Source organism: Giraffa tippelskirchi, chromosome 14 (assembly GCF_054371585.1).
Source record: "Giraffa tippelskirchi isolate mGirTip1 chromosome 14, T2T-mGirTip1v1.2.pri, whole genome shotgun sequence".
NCBI lineage: Eukaryota > Metazoa > Chordata > Mammalia > Artiodactyla > Giraffidae > Giraffa > Giraffa tippelskirchi.
The window spans coordinates 22,136,003-22,160,878 of record NC_137288.1 but is presented as its reverse complement, the minus strand read 5'-3'; the positions used below and the strand labels follow the sequence as shown (position 1 = coordinate 22,160,878).

General features: G+C 43.7%; 1 protein-coding gene and 1 non-coding gene across 8 annotated transcripts in view; both read right to left on the bottom strand.

Annotated features, from left to right (window-relative positions):
- Positions 1-1,446: 1,446 nt before the first annotated feature.
- On the bottom strand, positions 1,447-1,518 carry TRNAC-ACA (transfer RNA cysteine (anticodon ACA)). The gene has a single exon. It is a non-coding gene; the product is annotated as a tRNA-Cys (tRNA).
- A 1,752-nt stretch (positions 1,519-3,270) lies between these two features.
- The window catches only part of RTTN (rotatin), a 109,381-nt gene continuing 87,775 nt past the window's right edge, over positions 3,271-24,876 (bottom strand). For all 7 annotated transcript variants that reach the window (XM_081562667.1, XM_081562668.1, XM_081562669.1 and 4 more), the window contains 12 exons: positions 24,510-24,663; positions 23,326-23,463; positions 22,796-23,013; positions 22,202-22,307; positions 21,144-21,241; positions 19,342-19,419; positions 15,861-15,987; positions 14,593-14,795; positions 10,807-11,074; positions 5,749-5,852; positions 4,697-4,766; positions 3,271-3,578 (listed from right to left, as the gene is read on the bottom strand). In XM_081562667.1, coding sequence (XP_081418793.1) covers positions 3,493-3,578; positions 4,697-4,766; positions 5,749-5,852; positions 10,807-11,074; positions 14,593-14,795; positions 15,861-15,987; positions 19,342-19,419; positions 21,144-21,241; positions 22,202-22,307; positions 22,796-23,013; positions 23,326-23,463; positions 24,510-24,663 — 1,650 coding nt within the window. In that variant the 3' untranslated portion in view covers positions 3,271-3,492. The remainder of the gene's footprint in view (positions 3,579-4,696; positions 4,767-5,748; positions 5,853-10,806; positions 11,075-14,592; positions 14,796-15,860; positions 15,988-19,341; positions 19,420-21,143; positions 21,242-22,201; positions 22,308-22,795; positions 23,014-23,325; positions 23,464-24,509; positions 24,664-24,876) is intronic.

Below are 24,876 nucleotides of genomic sequence, written 5' to 3'. Positions count from 1 at the left end.
CCCTGACTTTATAAGGCGGGTGTCTGTATCCCCAGGGACAGCGGAAGCAGCAGCCTGGAGGCTGTCCCAGGTCCCACAGCCATGTGGGGTGAGGCCAGGCTGGCCCCGGGTCCTTGGACTCCAGAGCCCTAGACCTTGAACCACTGCGCCACGCTCTCTCATTTGCCAAAAGACCATGGGCACACCTCATGTGACAAGAGCAGGGGTGCCGACTGTTATTCTTATCCATCTAACTGCCAGACATGAGAAACGTGAGGGGTCAGGCAGATCTCAGGAGACGGGAGTAGACAGGTGCGGCCACAAAGACTAACGATGGAAAATTAGTATGGATGATGAGTGTATTCAGCATGCCAAAGGGAAACTGCAGTTAAACCCACAAATTCCATTTTTCACTCCCTTATTTACAGAATACCAAAGTAAAGAACATCTAGTTATTTGCTTCTGAAAGCAATTTTCAGAAGAGTGAGGAAGGGCTCCAATGAGGTCAGCTAACTATTCTACTTGTTTCCTCTGTTTTCAAAACCGGGGCCATCTTCTCCCCCAGAGCGCTCAAGGTTTAGAACACAGACACCTCAGGATCAGCGTCGGCCTGCTGTGGTTAACATGGCACAATCTTTGAGCTCATCCTTAGCAGTGACACACACTAACCCCACCAACAAAGCGGCCAGGAAATGGGAAGTCTGGAGATGGGGAGGCGTGAGCTAGTCCCCCCTGACCCTGTCGTGCACTGGACCGCTGCTTCAATGAGGGACGTGTGATGGGAAGAACATCTGGCTGGCAGGCAAGAGACCCAAACTCAAGCCCCGACTTCCTCACTAAGTGACTGAGTGATGTTAAGGCATTTCCACATTCTAGGTGGTTCTCTGTAAAGCTGAGGGATTAATCAGTGGTTCTCAAGTTGTGGTGAGGATCAAGATCACCTGGTGAATTTGCTAACGGTTCCAGACACAGGCCTAAGACTATGGTTCAAGTGGCCCAGGAATCTGCATTTCAAGGCATCCTGGGGGATTCTGATGCTGCTGGGTCCTCAAAGTACAGCCACGGCAGCTGCTGAAACAGCGGGCCAGTGACCTCAGGGACCGTCTGCTCAACAGCTTCCCCACGGGTTGGCTGGACACAAGCTGAAGAGTCAAGGACAGGCGGGTGGGCCACCAGGGCCCTGGAACACCACATGCCCCCAAGGTTCGCACCTCTGATGCGTTCTCCTGAAGCCAGGACCTCCCTCCCACTTTCCAGGGTGGCAGCCCTTCTGTAACGTCCCTGCAGGGTCACAAATCCCCCCATAGTACTGTACTACCTTGAACTGCTGAAAAGTGAAAGTGAAGTTGCTCAGTTGTGTCCAACTCTTTGTGACCCCACGGACTGTAGCCCACCAGGTTCCTCCATCCATGGGATTTTCCAGGCAAGAATACTGGAGTGGGTTGCCATTTCCTTCTCCAGGAGATCTTCCCCACCCAGGGATCGAACCCGGGTCTCCTGCATTGTAGACAGACGCTTTACCATCTGAGCCACCAGGGAAGTCTAAGAGAATACAATCAATTACAGTTCTCTCTGATTCCAAGGACATGAGGCAAAGGAAACACTGAGATGTGAATCAATCAACCAATGAATCATAAAGGAAGTGATGACTTTCCTGAAGAAACCCAACATTTGTAGAAAAAAATGGAAGTTATCTATAAGATCCAAACACAAAGACAGGGATTTCAATGAGGGGGGAAAGAAGCGGGGGGAGCAGAGCACAGTGGTTGAAACCCCCAGGCTAGTCGGCAGTTATCCTGGGCTCCAACCTCAACTGCACTCTCTGTCAGCCAGGCAAGCCGCCCAGCCATCCCATTCACTCACCTCCAACCTAGGAACAACGGCAGTATCTTAGAGGAAGAGAGATTAAATGATAAATATTCTGGGAACAGTGCCTGACACACTGGAAGAAGTTCTTTAAATGAAGTTACAAAGAAATCCGTTTTATCATTCGTCAGTGAGGACTTAAAAGGTCCCAAAAAATCATGCAGAATATAAGAAACCAGGCAAAAAGGAAGAAATAATTCCTAAGGTTCCTGCTCTTAGAATTTTTCAGAATACTGCCAGGTCCATTGCTTAAAATTAATTTGGGCTGCCTGGAAACTTCTGAACTTCCGAGATCTATTTCTCAGATCTCTAATCAATAATTTCAGACACTACAAATTTATCTGCTTCTATTTCAGTATTTAATATATATTTTGTCCCCATGCTTCCAGCTTAAATAACATTACATGGTTTATTTTATTAATGATAGCAATTTGCTAACAGCACTTAGAAAAAAAAAAGTTATTTTTTTCTTGTTAACCATAATTTAATTAAAAACATTTTCCTAAATAATGAGTGCGAATGTACATGTGATGGAGAAAGAAATGGCAACCCACTCCAGTATTCTTGCCTGGAGAACTCCCATGGACAGAGGAGCCTGGCAGGCTACAGTCCATGGGGTCGCAAGAGTCGGACAAGACTTAGTGACTAACTCATCATCATCAAATCACATACATGTGAGGTATATGCGTGTATACAAACAGAGATGTGTATATACACACATACATATATGTATTTCTGCTTTTTCTCTTTTCTTGGACAAAATTTTCTCTTATTTCAAAAGTGTCAGGAAAACTGCTGGAAGTGATTACATCTGAAGCTCTTTTTTTTCCCTGCCTGTGGCTTGCAGGATCTTAGTTCCCCAACCAGGAACTGAACCCAGGCCACAGCAGTGGGAAGTGCCAAGTCCTAGCTGGTGGACCACCAGGGAACTGCTGACCTTACGTTCTGAGTTTAGAACCACAAGTTGGTTACGAGTTATGTCCAGAGGCCTCGACAGAGTTGGTCCTATTAGATTTTTCACATTCTTTTTCTTCATGATGTTCTGAGTTGAGACAGAATTTGAATCTAGGTGTAAATGACCATACATTCCACTTTTTCCTTTTTTTTTTTTTTTTTTACTATACAGCATTTCAGAAGTTGAAAGGTGAAAATAAAAAAATATAACACGTTTATAAATCATATGGAAAGGAGTTAATGTCACTAAAAATTGCAAAAAGAAGCTACTCACCAAACTAAACACATTTACTACAAATATGCCTTCACTGATGTGTATGTTTTGAAAAATAAGGATTTGTATTGACAAGAGCCAAATTTTACATACAATGTTTTTTAAAAAAGGAGATCAGAACACAATGTATTCTTTCCTTTCCTAAAATTTATATTCATGAGACTGATAAAAGCCTGCAAGCAGAAATTGTTAGTCAATTTTCAGTTACTAAAAATATTTTATTAAATAACTGATAAATAAGATTCTTACAAAACACATTGCATAGAAAAAGGTAAAAATGCTTGTGTTCCCCGGACTCTCTACATCTTTTGTTGCGGAGGCTTAGCATGTCTTCGGGGACAGGTCTACACACAACTTGCTTCAAGGTTGGCTCACCTGTCCAGCGGCTGCCTGCTTCAGGGCAGAGCACCTCAGGGTATTCATGAAGAGTTAAGCTGCTGCACAAGGTTTTCAAGACATTTCAAATAATAGGCACTTAGAGGGGTTTCTTCTGAGTCTGAGAAAGCTGAGACAGAAAGATCAGAGCACAGAAGAGCAAGTTTATTAAACGTCAGCACCGCACTGAGCAGCAGACACACGCTAACATATGTGAACAGGACTGTGTGTAGCTTCCAGTTCTATGTCAATTCTTGATGTGCTAACACTGTAAGAATATTTTTAAATTTAATATTTAAAATATATTTTAAAAATTAAGACATTATAAAATTTATCTTTAGTTAATGGTTTAGCCAAAGAATATAAACAAAAAATAATACACCCCCATAATGGACAGTATTACCTATAAGCCCAAATGAATGTCTTGCTTTTTATGTACCATTCGTAACACCTAAACTCAGCTATTCACTACCGACAGAAACTCACAGTCACAGCTAAGAAAAAACCAAAGGGGAAAAAAAAACCAAAACCCCACAACCGAACCACTTCCAAAAAAAAAAAAAAAAAAAAATCACACTATAAAAATACAAATTAATAACCAATAGACACAGAACAGTACAGGAAAGACAGAGTTCAGTGTCTTAACAGAAAAAAGGTTTAGAGAATAAAGCTTGTTGAAAACTGGTGTCACTTAAAATGAAAAATGCCCTTTGAGAGGAAAACCCTGCCTCATACCATGATCACATCACAGGACTGAGTGGGTGCAGGGACAATGGGATCTATTCCTGGAAGACTGTAATTCAACTCCCTGAATTGGATCAAAGTTTTCTGTTCAAGGTCAATTCTAATTGGGCCCAATTCTTATCACCTGAGAACACATTGTAGCAGTGGCAGCCACTGGCAAAAAGAAATTTGGTACAAGAAAAAAAAATGACCTAGAGAAAGACCACTGACATGTCTTGAGAAACTACTATATCTCAAACATTCTCACCCATTACAGCTTTTTATTACTGAAAAAAAAATATTTACAGTGAGAAGCGTGGACCAGATACTGGCCCACTTTACAATGCCTTCACAAAGAAGTTTGCTTCCTCACAATGCTTTCACAAAAAGGCTCTTCAGACGTCAGTGTAAAACATGAGTATAGAAAACTGCCATTTTGCTGTGAACTGTCCAAATATTTCATTCATCAGGGAAGTCTGTATAGATTTCAAGTTTAACTATAATCTCTTTAATAATAAAACTTACTTTTCTTTGCTAAGGAATATGCTTCTTCCACTCTTCTTTTTATTGATGGATTTTTCAAAGTTGTTTTTGCCTAGAGATAATATAAAGCCATCCATCAATCAGGTTTAGTCCCACGTGCTTAAGAATCAGGACGGGCACAGTACTAACCCCACTGAGAAGAGGAGGAGGCAGCCCGAGAACCCGGCCCACCCGCTGTGCCCCCCACACCCCTCCCCGTCTAAGCAGGTTCTCCCTCCACTGTCCCGTGCTCTTCCTTTCCTCCCCTTCTCCCACCTCTTCCCCAATCGCAATTTGCTATTTTCAACTATGCAGTCTAGTTTCTGTGTTTCATTATTCCCTCAAACCTCAGATTTCAGATCAACAATATGGAATATGAGCAGTTGGCCAGTTGCTCAAGTATCTACTGAGGGACTCCAAAACACCCGACCGTGTGCTGAGCGCTGGGGGTCAGGGGTGCCGGGGACAGGAGTGGCCTCTGTCCTCCTGTGCGCTGACCCAGCCTGGTCGGGGGACCAGGGCCGGCCGCCTGCCTGAGCACCGCTCAGGGACACCACCTGCTGGTCACCACCTAACCGCAGGTAGCTCTCTGAGGAGTGAGATGTCTGCCATCAGGAGCGCTGAGGCCAGAGAACCTGTCTGCCACTCTCACCGGGCTGGCCCTGTGAGAAGTGAGCTGACTTCAAAACTCAGCGATGACATGTCCGGGAGAAAAGCGAATCCCACAACTGGATAAAAATTCACTGTTTGGCTGGATGTCAAGATGAGTATCTCCTGGACACATCTTTTAGAAAAAACGATTCATACTACCCCTGCACCAACACGGCAAACCTAGTTCTATTAACAAGGGAGAATTCACTCGAGAGAGACACTTGGGGCTGCGGCACCTCCTGTGGGAATGATGACATGGAGATTTCAGCCAACGGTCTACTTAGTGGTTTGAACGCACAAAGGCAACACTGTCTTTGACTTCGTTTTTTTCCTTGCTGACACTCCTCTGATGTCCCGAGAAGCTTGGCGTTTGTCCCCCAGGGACAATGGTTTTAACAACTGACCTTCTGGTAATTGTGAATGAGAGCCCACAGTGCGGCTGCTCCGATCCTCTGAGCGTTTTGATTCTCACTTTCCAGACAGGCAGCGAGCACACTGATGACCTTCTCTAATAATAAACACATAAAAAAAGGGGTCAGGCCCAGACAGTAGTATTCACATCTCAGACTAGCCAAAGATACCCACTTTTCACCCATCCAATGCATACAAAGTTGGCAAAAACAATCTTTTACATCATGTGATATGTGGGAGGACAACCCCAAAACAAACTATTTTTACAACAGGAGCAGAACCACAGAAGCTGTGGATGCCTAACTTTTTCGGCCCTAATTCAACGAAGCCACACTCCTTTAAAGACAACGACAGGGCAGAAATAAGCAATTACACAATGAGTTTATTAATGAACTGTTTGATCATAGCTGACATTTTCACATGCAGGAAAACAGAACTTGCTCTTACGATAAATTATAAAGACATTATATGAACATATCAATAGCAGGGGCTGCTATAAAAAAAAAATCAAGAAATACCATATTAGCTAAGCCTTTTAAGAAAAGACTAAACATTTCAAAGGTATTTTTGTGTGTGTGTGTATGTGAGGTTATTTAAAGATACAACAGCATACAAGACACACCCTCTTTGAGCAAAGCTAGCCAGAGTATGGAATCGAGACTCACAGCTTATCTGCAGCAGCCTCCTCCTTTCAAAGTAGAGACGTCTAGCCCCAAGGAGACGGTCCCAGTGTTTCAGAGCAATACATGAACCCATTTTATTACTTAACTCTATCAAATTATTTTCCCTCTAAAATGAGTGATTTTTAAGACATAATGCATTCTTAGGGGTGAAACATTTGTTATTGGGAGCTCTCTCCCTGTGCATGACTGAGAGCAGAGTCTGCAAGTTTATTGCAGGAGCTCAATAAACACTAGCTGGATGAAAGACACCATAATGAAAAAGCACACAAGAATGCTGTTTAAGTGATCCTATCTTAAAATTTTTAAAGAAATTTTAAGAAATTTAAAATCTTCTACAGGAAAAAATAAATAAAAAGCTGCTCCAGAAAGTGAAGTCTGTGCAGTAAAGGGACAGACAGAGCGGAAGGGGGTGTGGGCGCTGCAGCCTTCCCGCCACCCACCCCCTCCTGCTTGACCACCTGCTCTGCGCTCTCTGCTCTCCTGCGCCAGGACCTAGCGGAGCCAGCCCACAAAAACAGCTCTCTGGGGAAATTCATCTTGGGAGGCCATTTCAGATGAAGAAGTTCATCATGGGAGGTGACGCGTGCCCGACTCTTGGGGAACAGCATCAAATGGGAGGGTGATTTCTGTGTCCCCCATCTGAATACCAGCCAGGGACGTTTTCACACTTCACATCAAGCCCTCAGAACATATAACCCGTGGTCTAAGTAAGCTGATACAACTCCTCTGACCAGTTACTATCTCTTACATTTTTTAAAGAAACTACATATATGGGACAATTCATGTAGTGCCCCCGCTGATAATGCAAGTAGATCAATCAAAAAAAAACAAAACATTTTACTGTGAAATAAAACATGCACACACAAAAAAAGCATATAAAACATTTTTAAGTTTAACCAAGAGGTATGAAGTGAACTCTCACAGAAACATATAAATAATCTCAAGGGAAGAGATGTGGATTTATTTTTACTTGTCTGCTTAGAATTATCTGAGTCTCCTGAATCTGTGGTTTAGTGTCTGATGAAAACAGTTCTTGAAATGTTTAGTGATCGCTGTCTCAAACACTTTCTCTCGCTTCCCCTTTTCTGTGAGGACTTCAATGCACATGCAATTAGACTGCCCAGTATACCCACTCTGTCACTGAGCTTTTTTTTTTCCCCTTAACCCTTTATTCTTTTATTCCTTTTTCATCTTTTTTAGCTCTCTGTGCTACATTCTGGAAATTGTTTCCTGATCTATCTTTGAATGTTTACATTTTCTCCTCCACTACACCTGACTTGCTGCCAGACATGTATACTGAATTTTTAATTTTGGCTGTTGAAGTTCTGTAACAGTCTCCTGTCCAACAGAACTTCCCACAAGGATGGAAATATTTATACGTCTGCAGTCTCATAAGATAACCAATAGCCACCTGCAGCTAGTGTGATAAACAAATTGAGTATCTTAATTTACATTTAAACACCTGTAAGGGGCTGACATTATCATACTCAACAGTGAAGTTCTGTTTGGTTCTTTTTTCACATCTTTCAATTTTTCAGTTTCTTATTCCCTGCCAATACTTTCAAGCTTGTTTACTTATCTAAATGTGGCATCATTAAAGTTGTCTGCAAATCTATGTTTCACAATTCCTACGTCTGAGGTCCAGGCAGGTAAGCTGGTGTTTTGCCCCTGCTGTTGCTCTCTCATGCTGCCATTTCCCTGACGTGCCTGGTCATCTTTTAACTGTGAACTGGCTGATGCTTCTGAAAAACTGTTTGTGGAGGTTCCCTGAGGCCTAGGATGAACCTGTCCTCCGCCCATCAGAGGGCAGTTCCAACTGAGGAGCAGCTCCCACCAAGGTCATGGGCCACCTGTCTGTGTGTCTCTGGGCTGAAGAGCTGTGAGGGGCAGTCTGTGTGGCGCCTGTTTTTGTTTATCGTTGCCTGGATGAGGCTCAGGGCACCAATTTAATTCTGATTCACCTTCTTCCCTTGTGGCTCAGCTGGTAAAGAATCCACCTGCAATGTGGGAGACGTGGGTTCGATCCCTGGGTTAGGAAGATTCCCCTGGAGAAGGGAAAGGCTGCCCACTCCAGTAGTCTGGCCTGAATAATTCCACAGAATGTATAGTCCACGCAGTCACAAAAAGTCAGACTCGACTGAGCGACTTTCACTTTTACCTTTTTCTAAGAGGTTAGTTCTTTGAGATTCCACCTTAACATCTGCAGGATGGCCCATAAGACTCGAGAGACTCTGTCCCCGAGGACCGCCCCCTTCCCACTCGGCACTCCTGGACCAAAGCCAGAGCACACGGCTGGCCAACATCCTTGGAGCAGAATAGACTTCTCCAGACTTCTTACCATCCTGGGCACAGACTGCCAATCATAACTGGCCTGTTTCCCACTATCTTCAGTTATCTGATTTTTTTAAGGTGACTTTTAACATATTTTACCTGCATGTTTTTGTTTTGTTCAGAGGAGACCTGGCCCGACATGCCTGGAAACAAGGCGCCCTCTGGATCTGCTCACACAGCAGAGTCGAGCCCCCCTGCCCACTCCACTCCAGACCAGCTAAACCTAAACCGGATGTTGGCTGCTGCTGATTAGAGTCTCGCGGCCTTGCCGGGAAGATCTTCCAGCCGCCTGACTTTGCCAAGCTCCTTCCTTCCTCTGGATCCCCGGGTGGAATGGAGGCCGCGCCTGGGAGTCGTCCATGGAGAAACTGCACAGTCATTGCCTCCTAGCCACCTTGGAGCCCCTCATCTCACATCTGTGGGACTGGGGAGTCTCCTTCTTCCAGCTCATGGTGAAGAGAGAACACTGCTGATGCAAGGAAATGCTTAAAAATAAATCCCGAGTGATCCAGAAATGGAAGATGCAAGCTTCTCCTTCAGCTCCCTACAGCCTGACCTCTTCCTGATCCTCTCAATAATAAAATTGCAAAGAAGAAACTTCTTTGGTCCCCAAAGAAGAAACTTATCCTGAGAAACGTGATGCTAACAGGAGACCGCAGAACAGGGACAGGTACCTCCCAGAGGCTCTCATGTCCCATGAGGAAGGGTCCCATTGTCACCCTCATTTCAGCCACATGAGCACAGAGGGGGCACAGTGAAGGAGGGTAGAAACCTGGAAACAAAGCCACCAGACGCCCCCCTCGAACCCCGCCAGGAATGGAGGTGACAGTTAATTCAGGTAAGTTAAAGGCTGGCTGAGCTTCCCAAATCTTTCCCTGCATTTCTAACAATTCAATAATTATCATCAGAAAAATAGAATCATGACTACACACAATAATGTAAGCAGTTTTCCACTTGGGAAACTCCATGTTTCATACAAAAACACTTCTAAGAGAAGATTAAGTGGAAGACATGAAAAGAAAAGAGAATTAATACATCTGGAGCACCTACCACATTCCATAGACAGGGCTGGACACTTTATGTGTTAAAACTGATTTCTACCAAAGTCAGGAAAAGAGGGGTTCTTTTGCAGATGAAGAAACGGACCCAGAGAAGCAGCACTCGAGGGCCTGGCATCCAGCACCAGGTATGTGGAGATCTCGAGCCCACCGCTCCTCGATTTTTTTTATCTCATGATAACTTCTCCTTATAAAGCCTGAAATTCACACTCTCCTCACAGGAACAGCGCATGGCTGCAGAAACAGAGCGCTCCATTTCTCCTTCTGTTTCAGAATCTGAGTCCTCACCGATCCTCGCCTCCATCTGTCCCGAGGGCAGAGAGGGAAGTTGCTGTGGGGCTCCTGTCACCGTGCGCTCGCGGGTCCTCAACTCCGTGGCCTGCTCAGACTCTCTCCACCTCATGTGCCCCCCGGGCGCCCGCTCGTGACGGGCACGATCGTAGCTGCCCCGGGTACACGCAGCGAAAGACACAGAAGCCTTCTGACCCATGAGGCCTTCTGCTCTAGTGGGGCAGACGAGGAATGCGCGGACATACACTGAACACAGCGTATCAGCTGGTGGTAACGCTCCAGAGGAAAATAAAACGGGGAAGGAGGCAGAGAGAGAGAGGGCGTGGGGATCACCAACCAGGCAGACAGGCTGGTCTGGAATGCTCCACGGGCGGGGCCCTACCTGCCCAAAGGCGCAAGAGGCAGAGGACCGGGAGGAGGGACAGGGGGAGGAGGGGGACCAAACTCTCCCAGGAGCTGCCTCCTGCGCCCAGCGTGGCCCTGTGGGGTGACCTGTGAATGCCAGGCGGGAGTCATGCCCGATCCATTCCTACAGCCTCCGCCTCCGGCAGCGCCTTGAATGTGGCTGGTGCTGAATGAGCATCTGGTGGACTGTTTATAAAACTACTCTGTTTTAACCTGAACGGAACGCCATGTGGATAAGTACGTGTAATGGTGGATTCATGCGGTGCACAAGGAGAATACTCACCGTTAGCCAGGATCTTGGGCTTGTTGGCAGGACTGAAGCAGATGTTATGGAAAATTAGAAGGGGGATGGAAAGGCTGCTCTTGTGCTTGAATCTGCTCATCTCTGTGAGCAGGTCTAGACAGCCGTCCAGCCGCAGGATCACCTGCTGCCCGTCTTCTTCGAAGGACATGTTCAGGAGCAGCTTCAGCCAGAGCATGCTCAGGTTACTCAGATGTTTGTTTCCCCGTTTTGGCAACGTCAGAGACAGAAAGTTCTGCAAGAAGTTACTCTGTGGATAAATGGGGAGAACGTTACTTTACTTTCTCCCTGAGTCTTTTCATTACTTTCTGAGTCCCACAGAGATCAATTAACCAGCATTCTGCTCCCATTTGCCTTTAAATTAAAGAAACTTTAATTTCTCCTTCCTCCCAATACCTTCCCAACACTCCATCGACAGTTTCCAAGTAGAAGTAAAAAAGTAAAGGAGAACAAAATAGTGCTCAAATTTTAGTTCCTACTAATCAATCCCTGACGATGGATAAGGCAACTAGTCAACTCAGTTATTTAGGATTGATCATTCAGTGTGGGGACTGTTTCAGGCTTCTTGGGTTTTTCTCTTCCTGTCTGCATTCTGGCAATTTTGCTATTCATTGAGAGCTATCCTACAGGGAGGAGAAAGAAGCAAAACTCCAGTCAGTCTTGGACACCAGTTAACTACTCTGGCAGTACCAAGGATATTTGAATCTTTATAGCTACAAGTGTTTTTTTTTTTTTAATCTGTGGGTATATCTTATATCTACTTTACCCCAGCCGCTTATCATCACTGATGATTTCTCATGGCTACGTGTCACTCTTGCAAACATAGAGAAAAGAAAGCTCCATTACTTAACTGTAAGAGTCATTTCAACCTCCAAAGAAAACCCCTTCCATAAACCACACCAAATCCTGGACTATGTGAAAGACAGTAACTTACTGCCTAGAATAATCTATATGCAACAGGAAAGAAAGCATAAAGGTATCATCAAGAAGCAGCCTGGGACAGCATGGGAACCCGTCAGACGAGCATTTTGATCGGGGTACAGAAATAGAAACATTAACTTTAACAACTCTCCAGGATACCCATCTCTCTTCCTGGTTAACAATCTACTCGGGCTTATTTCTGGGGTTCCCCTACACCTACGTGAAGATTTTGGCTTGAATCTATAAAATAAGTTTAGCAGTTTTACGTAAAAGGACTCTGAGTGTGAGAACAAAACGAGCTACAGGAGCCTTAGCCATGCTACCCAAGCACCGAGGAAACGGTCAAGATACACCCCATTCTGTCCTGCAGCCATCACTCACGTCTGCTCCCCCTCTCACCCAAACGAGGGCCGTTTAGATTCACCCCTTGCTTTTCCCATTCAGCTAGGTTCTGCTGTGACCTTGGAGACTTGGAGCTGTCAATGGTGATAAAATACATGGCAGAGTTTTAAATTGTAAATAGGCTCTGGGAATTCCCTCTTTTTGCTGGGCCTGCTGCTGCTGCTAAGTCACTTCAGTCGTGTCCGACTCTGTGCGACCCCATAGACGGCAGCCCACCAGGTTCCCCCGTCCCTGGGATTCTCCAGGCAAGAACACTGGAGTGGGTTGCCATTTCCTTCTCCAATGCATGAAAGTGAAAAGTGAAAATGAAGTCGCTCAGTCGTGTCCGACTCTTTGCGACCCCGTGGACTGCAGCCTACCAGGCTCCACCATCCATGGGATTTTCCAGGCAAGAGTACTGGAGTGGGTTGCCATTATTGCTGGGCCTAAAGACTTGAAAAGAGTCCGCCGGCCGATGCAGGAGACACTCGAGATGCAGGTTCAATCCCTGGGTCAGGAATGTCTCCTGAAGTTGGCAATGGCAACCCACGCTAGTATTCTTGCCTGAAGAATCCCATGGACAGAGGAGCCTGGAGGGCTACAGTCCATGGAGTCCAAGGAATCAGAAGCGACTGAGAGACTGAGCGTGCACACACACCAAGACCTTCGCAGATGGCTTCCCACACTGGTTAGGGTGCAAAGGAACATGCCGTGGTAGGCAGAAAACAGATGTTTCCGAGTCTTAATTGTATAACAGCGTTAGTGACCTTTTCTGATAACTACAGAAGAGTGATGGGAGATGTGACTGCAAGTGTCTAGGGCTCGTCGTGACAGAGCAGCAGAGGGAAAACCACCTGACTGACCTCTACCTGGAGTGGAGTCTGATCGCACTGATATCAGAATACACTGAAGTTCAGCACCCAGGTCAGAGATTGGGAGCTGAAATACTTTAAAAAGCATTTTGTTTAACCTAAACATTTTTTGAGGGAAGAAACTGAAGCTTAAAGAGAATAAGCACCAGTTCAGTCACACGTCAGATCCAAGAATAGCGCTTAAGTTCCACTTGAAAATTCCTACTCCGCTTCCTACCAACATGCTCTCCATAAGGAAGGGGCAGAAAGCACTGTGCCCCACCCCCAGGCTGCGCCCTCACACATGTGGAAGGACGACACCCACAAACATTCAGTCCAGGATAGTCATACACACATACACACGGACCAGATATCCAGCCACGTGCTAGTAAATAAACAGCTGAGGTTGAAGCAGTAGGTCCTTGATTTGCATGGAGGGAATGTTCCCACCATGGCTGATTTCAAGATACCACGATGATGTCAGCTGGACTGCAAAATTCTTGAAAATGATCAGTGAGACTCATGAACCAATGCTGAGTTAGCACAGCATATCACTGAGAAAAGATCTTTCTTTAGTAAGACTCTCTTTATTTAGAGATTGTACTCAAAGCGTATTTTTTTTTTGAGGGGGGGTGGTTGGGATGATGAGGAAAAGGGGGCTCAATTCTTATGAGAGCTGTCAACTTTTTCAATTTGTCTTGGCCTTCATGTAAATGAAACAAACACTCAAATGCCTGTGTACTATTAAGTAACAATAACCTGTTCAAAATCAGATTTTAAGGGATCTTCCAAACTAGGGATTCTGTTTATATACATCTATACAGTCTAACTGAACATGAGTAGTACATTTTGTTTAAACCAGCCAGCCTCCTTTAAAGTGCCCTAAGTTAAAACCAGTGACAAGAATTCAAGTTTTGGCACAGGAGTCCCAGAGGACTGAAAAATCACCTGTGTCATACAGAAGTCAGGTCTAACTCAGGGAAAGAGGGCTGCAATTTCAAAAATCATTTGACAATGTAAATTGAGCTGAAATTGTTACTTCTCAATTTGGTCTCTTTAAAGACCAATATATTACTTTTGGGCTTCCCTAGTAGCTCAGACAGTAAAGAATCTGCCTGAAATGCGGGAGACCAGGGTTCGATCCCTGGGTTGGGAAGATCCCCTGGAGAAGGGCATGGCAACACACTCCAGTATTCCTACCTGGAGAATTCCCACTGACAGAGGAGCCTGGTGGGCTAAATCCATGGGGTCACAAAAAGTCAGACACGACAGAGCGACTAAGCACAGCACATTTACTCTTATGATCTCAGACAGACGTAAGACAGATGTCTTTCTAACACTATCATTTTTGAGAGAGAGAAAATGCAATCTAAAAGCTAAGAAGATAAAAAGAAACGATACGGTCATATTCTAGTTTTCTTCACTTTTCATGTATCAATAGGCTTTAAACAAAGTGAACCCTTCTAATCTGTTTACAATCCTTTAAAATAAAATGTCTGAAGTCATAGTAAGTTTCCCTAAAAACTGAATTCTAAACTTTTCACACATGTCCTGGGTTAGAAAGGTATTTCACGGAGTCTCTTTTTTATGATAGGAAGGCGAACGTAATACTCACTTTCTGAATTACCCCTTTACAGTCATGAGACAAGGCCAGGTTTGAAAGAATCATGAACACTGTCTGCTGAATGGCCGTGTTCTCTGGAGGCACCTGGGAAGCCATCTTCAGGATACACAGCATCAGGGAGCTGCCGGGGGCCCCTCGGTGTGAGGCTTGAACAGGATGCTGTCCGTAACTTGACCAACAGAGGGAACTGCAACCTTCAAAAACAGCAGCTGTCACAACGTCGCTCAGCTTCACATTTTGGTTCAACCACCTGAGTGGTGAGCTCGTGCGTCTGCAGAAGGACTTGGCCATTAACCCATGAACTGCAACCACCCTAAAGGCCAGTGCTGGTGACCTAATGAACTGAGGGCCTGGTGATCTCAATAAAGCACTGAAAGCACTATGGCTCCTGCCTCCATTTTACAGAAGGAAAAAATCGAGGAACACGATAATCCGGGGGCGGGGGAGGACAAACGCCACCAGAGCGGAGGCCGAGGTCAGACCCTGAGAGGTAAGCCACCCGCAGCACAGCAGTGATGAGACAGGCTGTGTACTGTCCCCAGTTCTGGTCCTTCCTGTCTTTTGATGTTTGGAAAAGCCAAGTGCTGAGCTGCTGCATGTTGCTAGAAAAAGCAGGCAGACCCCAGACTTGCTGGCTTAAACCTCAACTCTGTGCCCCTGGGTTTACATGGGAGATGCACACTGCCCGCAGGCCCCCACTTTCTTTTGCTCAGAGAGTGTTTCTCACAGTTTCTCCTCCCTGCCCAAGTCATCGCCCGCCTGCCTTTCTCACTCTCGGCTGTCGGCCACTAACGACAGGGCCCAAGGGAGGCGCTCAGTAAAACACCTGTCGGACGCGTGAGTGAAAGAGGCACCCCAGCGACATCAACGGTCACCCAGCACCCGACCCCAGGACCACCTGTCACCACACCAGCCTCCTGCTCTAGAATCTACAAAAGCTGAACCTTTACCTGGTCTTTAAGGTCTTCCATCACACTCTTCCCTCTCCCAATTCTCCTATTAAATCCAGTGTTCTCCTGTGCTATCATCAGGACAGGTTCTCCCTCTAAGCCCTGAGCTGTCTGATGATTCTTCTATCTCATCAAATAGGGACTTAAAACAACCGTGCACTCTTATAATCCCTACAGGAAAGCATACCTCTAACCAACACACCCTCAAAATAAGTGGAAGGAACACTTAAAAATGTATATTCATTTTTCCACTTTAACAACATCAGTACTTTGGTACATTACTGAAAGGCAGCATCGGGCTCAGGTTACCGTTTGGGAAATTTGCAGTGTAGACACAAAGCAGCTGCAGCGCAACCTGCATCAGTGAGTCATCCATCAAGAGCCAAGCCCAGAGAGCGTGCAGGACGGGGACTAGGGGAGTGTCCAGAGCCGCCTCCTGTGGCGGGAAGAGCAGTAAGGTGGCATTAGTCTGAATAATGAAAATATAAACTGAAATCAAAGCCAAAAAGTCTTCACCAACAGAGGAGACAGAAACAGAATTCATTTTGTTCTGATTAGAGAACAGAATCCCATGGACAGGTTCAGCACCCTGCAACCAGGACCGCCATGACCATGAGCCCCACAGTCTCAGGAAGTCCCTGTAACACTGGGGTGACCAGGATCTGCAACTTAGGTAAGAAATGTAGAAAAACAGCTTCTGAACACGTACATTAAGCAAGACAATGATATCTTACAGCACTGAACGAGCCCTTGCAAATGCTGTGATAAGAAAGGGATTCTCTGGTTAAGGAAACATGCTGATCAACTCTGAGTCCTCCCTGCCCACTTTTCCCCTGTGTGCATATACATACCTAATGTGTGTGCCAGATAGGTCAGAAGATCACTGCTTTTAAATAAGTTGAATATGGCAAAATTTACTCAAACTATTATGCTACCTCAATAATTCTTAAGGAACTCAGTTTTTATCATGAAGATCACTGGTACAGTATTAAGGATAAAATATAACTATTGGCAGCAAATGCAGTAATTTCTTTGTGAACAGACTGACTAGGCAGTTTGTAGACCCACGCATGCACACACACGTGGGCATTCGTTCAATGCCTTCACAACTTCATGCAGGAAGAGAGGCGAGTTGTTCCCCATGCTCCCCACTCTCCACGAGCCTGGAGGGCAGCCCCACGACCACAGAGGACGACCATGTTCACTGTTGTGTGGAGAAGACGGAACCGGGCAGGGATGAGCTCCTCCTCGACTCTGTCCTTCCGTCCACACGGTTCACCTGGGTCTCCTCCCTTCCCTGCTTCCCGCCTGGCAGGGAGGACCAGGAGTTCCTCTTTTGGCAGTACTGACCCATCCATCTGTGTCTGGACAGAGCCTGCCTGCCTCCTCAGGGCTCTGAGTCCATCTGGAAGTTCGCTTCTTCCTCTCTTTAATAACTAGTCCTCGATTTGCTCACTTCTGTCTATACTTAAGCACTACCTGTTAGAAGTCAACATACAGGCTAGCTACATATTCTCAATTATAAATGATGCTTTTCATAACCAACCTTCTTGCTGTCATTTCCCAGCCATTATTTAATCTTCAATTTCTTTTCTGAACTGATGATGCTCATAAAATTGTTCCTCCCTTAGCAGCTGCCAAACCCTCAGGCACTGTGGCATCTATTAAAGGCTCTTTTTTCTTCATTTCCATGCAGCCCCTCTATCCTTGATTACCTCCAAACTCTGCAGCATTCCCTATACAGTCTCATTTTAAAATAGTTGCATTTTCCAAGGATATGACCTAGGCTTTCACTACATACTCTACTGGGAAATTTCAACAACAGTCATGGCTACAAACACCTCTACACACCGCTGACTCCTAAGACACGCCCCCCCCCCCCCCCGGGTCTGTGCTGCTCCTCAGAGCCCCAGGCCCATGTGATCCACTGACTGCCAGCCGTCCTCCACCTCGATGTCCCACAGACCATTTACACCAAGACGGGCAGACCCCACGTGAGCATTACTCACGGATACATTCTGTTCTGTGACTCAGGCCTGCGTTGAACTTGAGGCTGGAAGTCCTTCTACATCTCTTCATCCCTCGGATCCTCAAGTCCGCTCCTCCCCTCCCGTTCTCCTCACCACAACTAAGGTCTCGCCACCTCCTGCCTGACCAGCACCGTCCCCCACCTCTAACCCTCAGTCCATAGACCTCACCAGCCCTGGGCGCTTCCCAGTATGAAAGCTCCTCACTGTCACATGTTTACCGACACCAGGGTGGTATGGGTGTGGAGGACTTGCTGAGTCACCACAAGAGTGACCAACAGTTAGTACTGGGAGTGTGTGATACCCCTCAGGTAAGCTAGAACAGGAAAAGAAATTAAGGATCTCGCCCCACAGAACTATGCTTATCCTCAAGAGTCATCTAAATATTCTTCTTTGGATTTATTCGTCATTAAACAACTTGGAAATGCACACGTGCTTTGACCTGTTGAGAGATCACACTTTCATAGCTGGCTAATGTGTTACAAATGTGAGCACTACACTTATACCCAGAACCCAGGCCAGCATCTCGTGAATCTACAGGCAGATGCTACCTGGGAAGTGTGCCGGAGTGCTGCCTGAGGGAGGTGTCGTGGATGAACACTAACTGCATCCAGCTGCAAGGACACCAGCAAATTTAGTAAACGACATTACTAATGAAACATATCAATACTTAATTCCCACGAAACTGCTTTGAAATGTAAACTGCTAGGCAAGTGTCTTGAGTAAATTATTTTATACAGCTTAAGGAATACGTGCTCAAGATGTTCATTTTCTAAGATATTTTTTTTTTTCCAGTTTTATCACAAGTAAAATAACGAGAGAGGTAATACTGCCCAGCACATGGAACTCTGCTCAGTGTGATACGGCAGCCTGGATGGGAGGGGAGTTTGGGGGAGAACTGGATACATGTATATGTATGGCTGAGTCCCTTCGCTGTTCATCTGAAATTACCACAACACTGTAATCGGTTATGCCCCAATACAAAATAAACAGTTTAAAAAGAGGTAAGAAAAATTTTTTTAAAAAGAAAGCTTCCATAAGTTATCTCTGACTTACTCATTTTCCACAGTAATTCTGTGTGGAGGTTAGTGCTTCAGAAGTGTCCCATCACTATGACAAAGCAAATCAAAGTGTTCCAGATATTGTGTTCTGTGTAAGAGCACCAATGGCTATGTAAAAAGACAGCACCAATGCTCACAGAAGGGGCAAAACATCTTGAGGGTCCCGACAGAGGGGCTGTGCCAGGGGCCCCGCAAGTGGCAGAGCTGGGACTGAAGAACCTCCCTGACATCAACACAGCAACACCACCTCTCCTCCAAAGCAGGAGACATCCTCATCTCCTTTCCTGGGCATACGGACACCTCCCTGTGGAGAGATGTCTAACAACTGCCTAGGCAGAGAAAACATCCTGCCTAGAAGACATACCCAGCCATTCACGCCATCTTAGTTAAAATTAAAAAAAAAAAAAAAATGAAATGGCTAACATTAGAAAAAAGAGACTCAAGTTTGCTTTAGCTGCCTGAAGTCCAAGTTTCAGGGATAAAGTTAAAATGCTGACACGAACAAGAAATGTCATCAGGGCTGACGAACAACAGTAAGATTAGGTGCGTTCTTTTCTGAAATCAACACTGAGCTTAAGAACCAATCAACCGTGCATCTAAGGAAACTTCAAAGAGCTTTCCAGTTTCCCTAATTATCTCATATGAAATTTAAACTGTTTCATAACAGCGCTGCTTTCAAAACTGAGGAGGAGCTCTACTTACTTTACATTCTTCATTCTGATAAAGACAGTTTCTTAGGAGCTGCATGGCAATGCTTAATTCTTTAATAAAACCATCCTCCTGTTTAAACAAAAAGCAGTTGAAAGATATGAACAACAATGGCATCTTCCACTTTTGCATACACTAGCTCCTTCTCCCTTGGGTCACGTGACACCACAGCTATGCTCTTTCTGTGCCCGAACACCATGGCTTAGAGGGGACTTATAAGCTAACGATCTCTGAAAGATGACCACGTCTCGAGAAGCACACCCACCACAGAAAAGCTATTTCTGTTCTATCAGGCACAGAGGGACTGAAATATATGATAAGCTCCATATTTCATCTCAATAAAGTAAAGCACATACTGGCTGGTTTTCAATTGAATCGGGTGTTGGCTGACTTTCTCAAAGATGAAGTAAAGGGCCTTTGCATGAGAGGAAAAAGGAAAAGAGGCAAGAAAAGAAACTGACAAACATATAAGCACCTAGACCAATAAAATGATTAAATAAGGCTTTTTCTTGGTTTCTTATTAGATGCAGTAGAAACAAGGCATTACACAGACCGCTGTAATAATGGTCGTAGATATATCATGTAGATATGTTTATAAATACACACACATATTTATTTCCTCAATAAGATTTTGTGGCAGATCTTTTTAACCATAGTTATTATTATTAACCACTGCTATTATATAAAAACTGCTATTTTCAGTAGCTGAGATATGGAAATGATCTAAAGGACTATTGACAGATGACGGATTAAAAAAAAGTGGTGTATATATACAATGGAATATTAGTCAGCCACAAAAAAAATCTTGCAATTTGCAACAGTAGGGATGAATTTTGAGGGTATTATGCTAAGTTAAATAAGTCAGACAGAGAAAAACAAGTGCTACATGATTATACTCATATGTGGAATATTAAAAAAAAAAAAACACAAAAAAACAAAATAAATGAACAAACCAAACCAGACCCAAAAAAACAAAAAACCACATAGACATAGAGACCAGAGGAGTGGCGACCAGGAAGGAAGGGATGAGGGGAGGGCGAAAGTGGTAGAGGGAGCCAGCTGCTTGGTGACGGGTGGAAACTAAATTTTTGGTGATGAATAGGTATAATGTACACAGAAACAGATATCATGTAGTACAGATGAAACTGATATAATGTTATAAACCAAAGTTATTGCAATATAAAATGCAGTTTTCTTAGAAACCTATGTTACATCAAGTTGACAATGAACATGCAGCTTGTCATGAGTACAGCAGACTCAATGCTAAAAAGAGACACCGAGAAGTCACCAAAGGAAATGAACTGATATTAGGAATACCAGTTCTGCAACTGCACAGACACAGGGCAAACACTGGCTTTACCCATTACTGGTTCTATGATTACTGTCATGAGTGAGCAGCGGATAATAAATATGAAGTGTTCAGAACAGTGCCTGCCATATAGAAAACACTTAGTAAGCTGTTCTATTTCTACTGTACCTATGAGAGAAATATATTCTTTCTGTACAATAAAAATGTATCTTACACATTCCAAAAGGCTTAAAACAACAACATATCATATATAAATCTCACAAAGATCTTCAAGTGAGAAATAAGGTGCACACACACACACACACACACACACACACACACACAAATAAATCCCAACGCAAACCTGCTAATGTAGAAATCCCATTAATTTATGTGGCTGTACCTTTCTTCTAAAACACTCACTTCAACCAAACATGGGTGTCATTTATGAGCACAAGGACTCGAGACATGGTCACCCCTGCCTCCCAGAGTCTGAGAACTCAGTGACCTTTTTCTTCAGCGCTGCCCTCCCCGGCCTCAGAGAACCCAGGTTCAGCTGTGCGTGAATGTGCTTCATCTGCTCCACGCAGCTGTCTACGAGATGGGCTGGAAGACAACGTCCAAAATAGTCAGAAAGATACTCTATTTCCAAATAAGTTAAAACTATCTACAGCAATCAAATTTCTCAAAAAATGATATTTTCTGTCTCTGACCAATTCTATTTTCACATTTTCAGTGAGACATTAATGAACCAGAGGATAAAAACACAGGAGAACTAAAATGCTAAAACCCACTTGTTTTCAACTTAGTATTACTCTTCGCACATCTCATCTACGTTGGAGGCGAGTGGAGTTTCAGCAGCAAAGTTACAACTGAAATTAATGGACTTGTTCTCTTTCATCTCAAACACCTGTGTTCCCTAAGTCTGGATGAGAAATTATGACACTCCAGAGGGGAAATTTATATGAAAATATAGGACCATCTAATGCGGTTGTTATTCCTATAGAAACTATGTGTTTTCTTTGTGTGTGCGTATATGCTTGTGGCTAACATGTAATTATTATGAAACAGTGATATATTACTTTAAAAAACTTCTCTAAGATTTAATAGATTCTCTAGAGAAAGACTCATTACACAAAAAGTAATCCACACATGTAATCTCTTTATTCTAAACGAAATGCATGCTTGGACTTCCCCCCATTTCGGCCCCCCAAGGGCCGAGGCACGCTCCCCGTGCTGTGCAGCAGGCTGTCTCTAGCTGTCTGTTTCATACATGGTGGGGTACGCGTGTCAGTCCCGTCTGTCAGTTCTTCCCACCCTCCGCCCTCCCGTGGCATCCACACGTTTGTTCTCTACATTGGTGTCCCTATGTCTGCTTTGCAAATAGAACTATGGAATGCTTCACAGAAAATTTTTTAAAAAAGCAAAGCATGTTTACTATGTTTCTGTATGGGAGGGGGGGAACTATCCTTTTTAGTGACACTAAGATTTTAAGTTCTTTACACTTAAAATAAATAAGCAGTAAAATATACAAGTTAAAGACAGCTGAGGCGTCAGCTGGCTCACCCTTCAGCGCGTGTCTCTGTGCTCTTCTGCTGACGGCCAGAAGCGACATCAGTGCGTTCGCAGCGACCCTCTTCAGGACATCTTTGGAGGTTTTTCCTTCATAGCACTGCAAAGAATGCAAATCAAACTGCCTTCGAGGAAAACTTAAGCTGGAGCAAAACACTTGTGAATGAAAAGATGCGTTCTACTTAAGAGCTATCAGTTTTCATCTACTTCATGAAATTCACTAGAATTTGATAAATCGTTAAGATTTGAGAATGTTCTGTGTGGATGAGTGGAGAAGACCGAAAATCATTCTCAAAGACTCACCTCTAAAGAAAAAAGCTATGATGAGTATTAACATACAGAAAGTTTAAGCACTTAATTGAATTCACAGGGGAATATATGTACATATATATAATTTATTTAAAAGACTCCTTAGAAAACAGAAGAATTGGAGAATGATTATCAAATTCCTTTCTTCTATTATTTAAATAGTCGTAATAAGCATTGTTTTTTAATTCAAATGATTGAATAAAATTCTTACAAGACCAAGACTGAAAGTCAATTATTTAAAAACTAAACCAAAGTTTGAAAAATCAAGAAACCACATACCTGAAGAATTACTTCAGTAAGTCGTTCTAGAGAGTTCTGACTTTCCTGGGTTTTGTCAAGAAGTGAAGCCACTGTTGGACTGTGGCATAAGCTTGTTTTATCCTTATCCTGGAGATGCCTTTTTGCTTCTTCGGTCAAGAGAATAGAAAGGAACTGCAGGCTGGCGGTGTACAGAGTGGGGCTTGTGGGAGACAAACGCGCACACCTGCAGAATGTATCTGAAAGATAATTTCATGTGTAAATGATGGAAAACATCTTCAAAATTAAAGAAGTGAGTCAAATTTATGTGAGTAATAAAGTTTATAGGTTTTTTAATCCTAATGAAGTTTATTGCACAACAATAACTGCAGTGTTTAAAGGTAAATTAAATAGTACCAAGACAACCTACTGATCAGGGAATTGATTTCATTTTCATTTTGTTCTTTTTATACAGGTTCCTGTTTATAAGAATGTGTGAGTGTGTGTAAATAAGGGATTATCTTAATCTTATGAGCAAAACCACCCCGAGCCCAGCAAGACCATCTCCTTACCGATCACCGCTGCCCAGGACCGGGCCAGACCCATCGTAACAGATGGGAAAGAGGCAGGGCCAGCTCGCCTCAGCAGTGCAGCCAGAAGGTTGAACAGGTGAGTCCACGTCTGATAAAAAGCTGACATTAACTCTACATCTATAAAAAACATCCATCAAAATGTTTTGACTTATTAACACAAAGAAGAAAAAGAGCCTTTTGAAAAATAAACCTCACCAAGACACTTCATTACACTTAATGTAAAAATCACCTCTTGCTCCCTTGGGTGGGTCTCACCCTATTCTCTATAGAGAACGCATGGTGTACCCTTGCTAGCTCACCCGGACATCACTGCCACTTGTCAAACTTGCATGTAAGTAACTACTGCTCCCCCAACACTGGGGTGACGGAGTGCTGATAAGACTCTGCAGACTGCCTTTGCTGGGCATCATAAACCACTTCACTTACCAGACCCAAAACCTGCAAAGCCATAAATGCAAAGGACTAAACAAGAATGAGCTAATGGGCAAAGAGAATTACCAAATGAATGATTACTTCATTATAAACTCTTTCTGACAACTATCATATTTTAATTTTGATAAAGAAGCTACGTTGCTTTAGTTTTCCCCACTACTTAGCTCTATATTCAACGTGTCATTACAGTATATTTTTTAAGAATTGTAGACCTTTGGAAATTTCTGATATTATATTATGGACTTGCTTATACTTGTTATTTACCCATAGCTTACAAGAATAATTAACATCTAACACTCACTGTACTTTCTAACATTACATAAAGACCTTTACCCTCATTTAAAATGACAGCACAGGGGAATGGTCCTTCATTACACTGCATAATGAAACGGTCTCCTGGAGCCACTTAAAATACCAACCTGTAAGACACTTTATAAAAAGTCTTCCAAAAATACCAGCAAAGAACAACCTAAAATGTGACCTTGATCTGAATACTTGGTGCAAAGTTAAGACTTTTTCCTCAGTATTATTTACTTTCCTTCTAAACTAAAAAAAAAAAATTTAAATAAAAATAAAGCTCACCATGGAGGGAGGTGGGAGGGGGGTTCAGGATGAGGAACACATGTACACCCATGGCTGATTCATGTCAATGTATGGCAAAAACCACTACAATATTGTAATTAGCCTCCAATTAAAATAAATTAATTTTAAAATAAATAAATAAAGCTCACCTAATATATCTTTGGTGCATAGGGTGAGAACTTGGATGATGTTTGGGATAAGAGGTTTCAGAAGCTCATCCTGAATCACAAGGTCGGGATCTACCAATAAACATGACTGCAGAAGCCGGGATAAGGAGGACAGGTATTCTAGGAGAAAGGACACCTGCTCGAAAGAGGAAATACAGTAAAAATAAAGCATATCACATGAAAAGCCCATCTCAGTGATAAAGTATTTTACTTCTCTATGCATTATTAGAAGTCACTTCTTTATAATACAAGTTAATAAAAAAGTCATACCATATGACCCAGCAATCCCACTGCTGGGCATACACACCAAGGAAACCAGACTTGAAAGAGACACGTGTACCCCAATGTT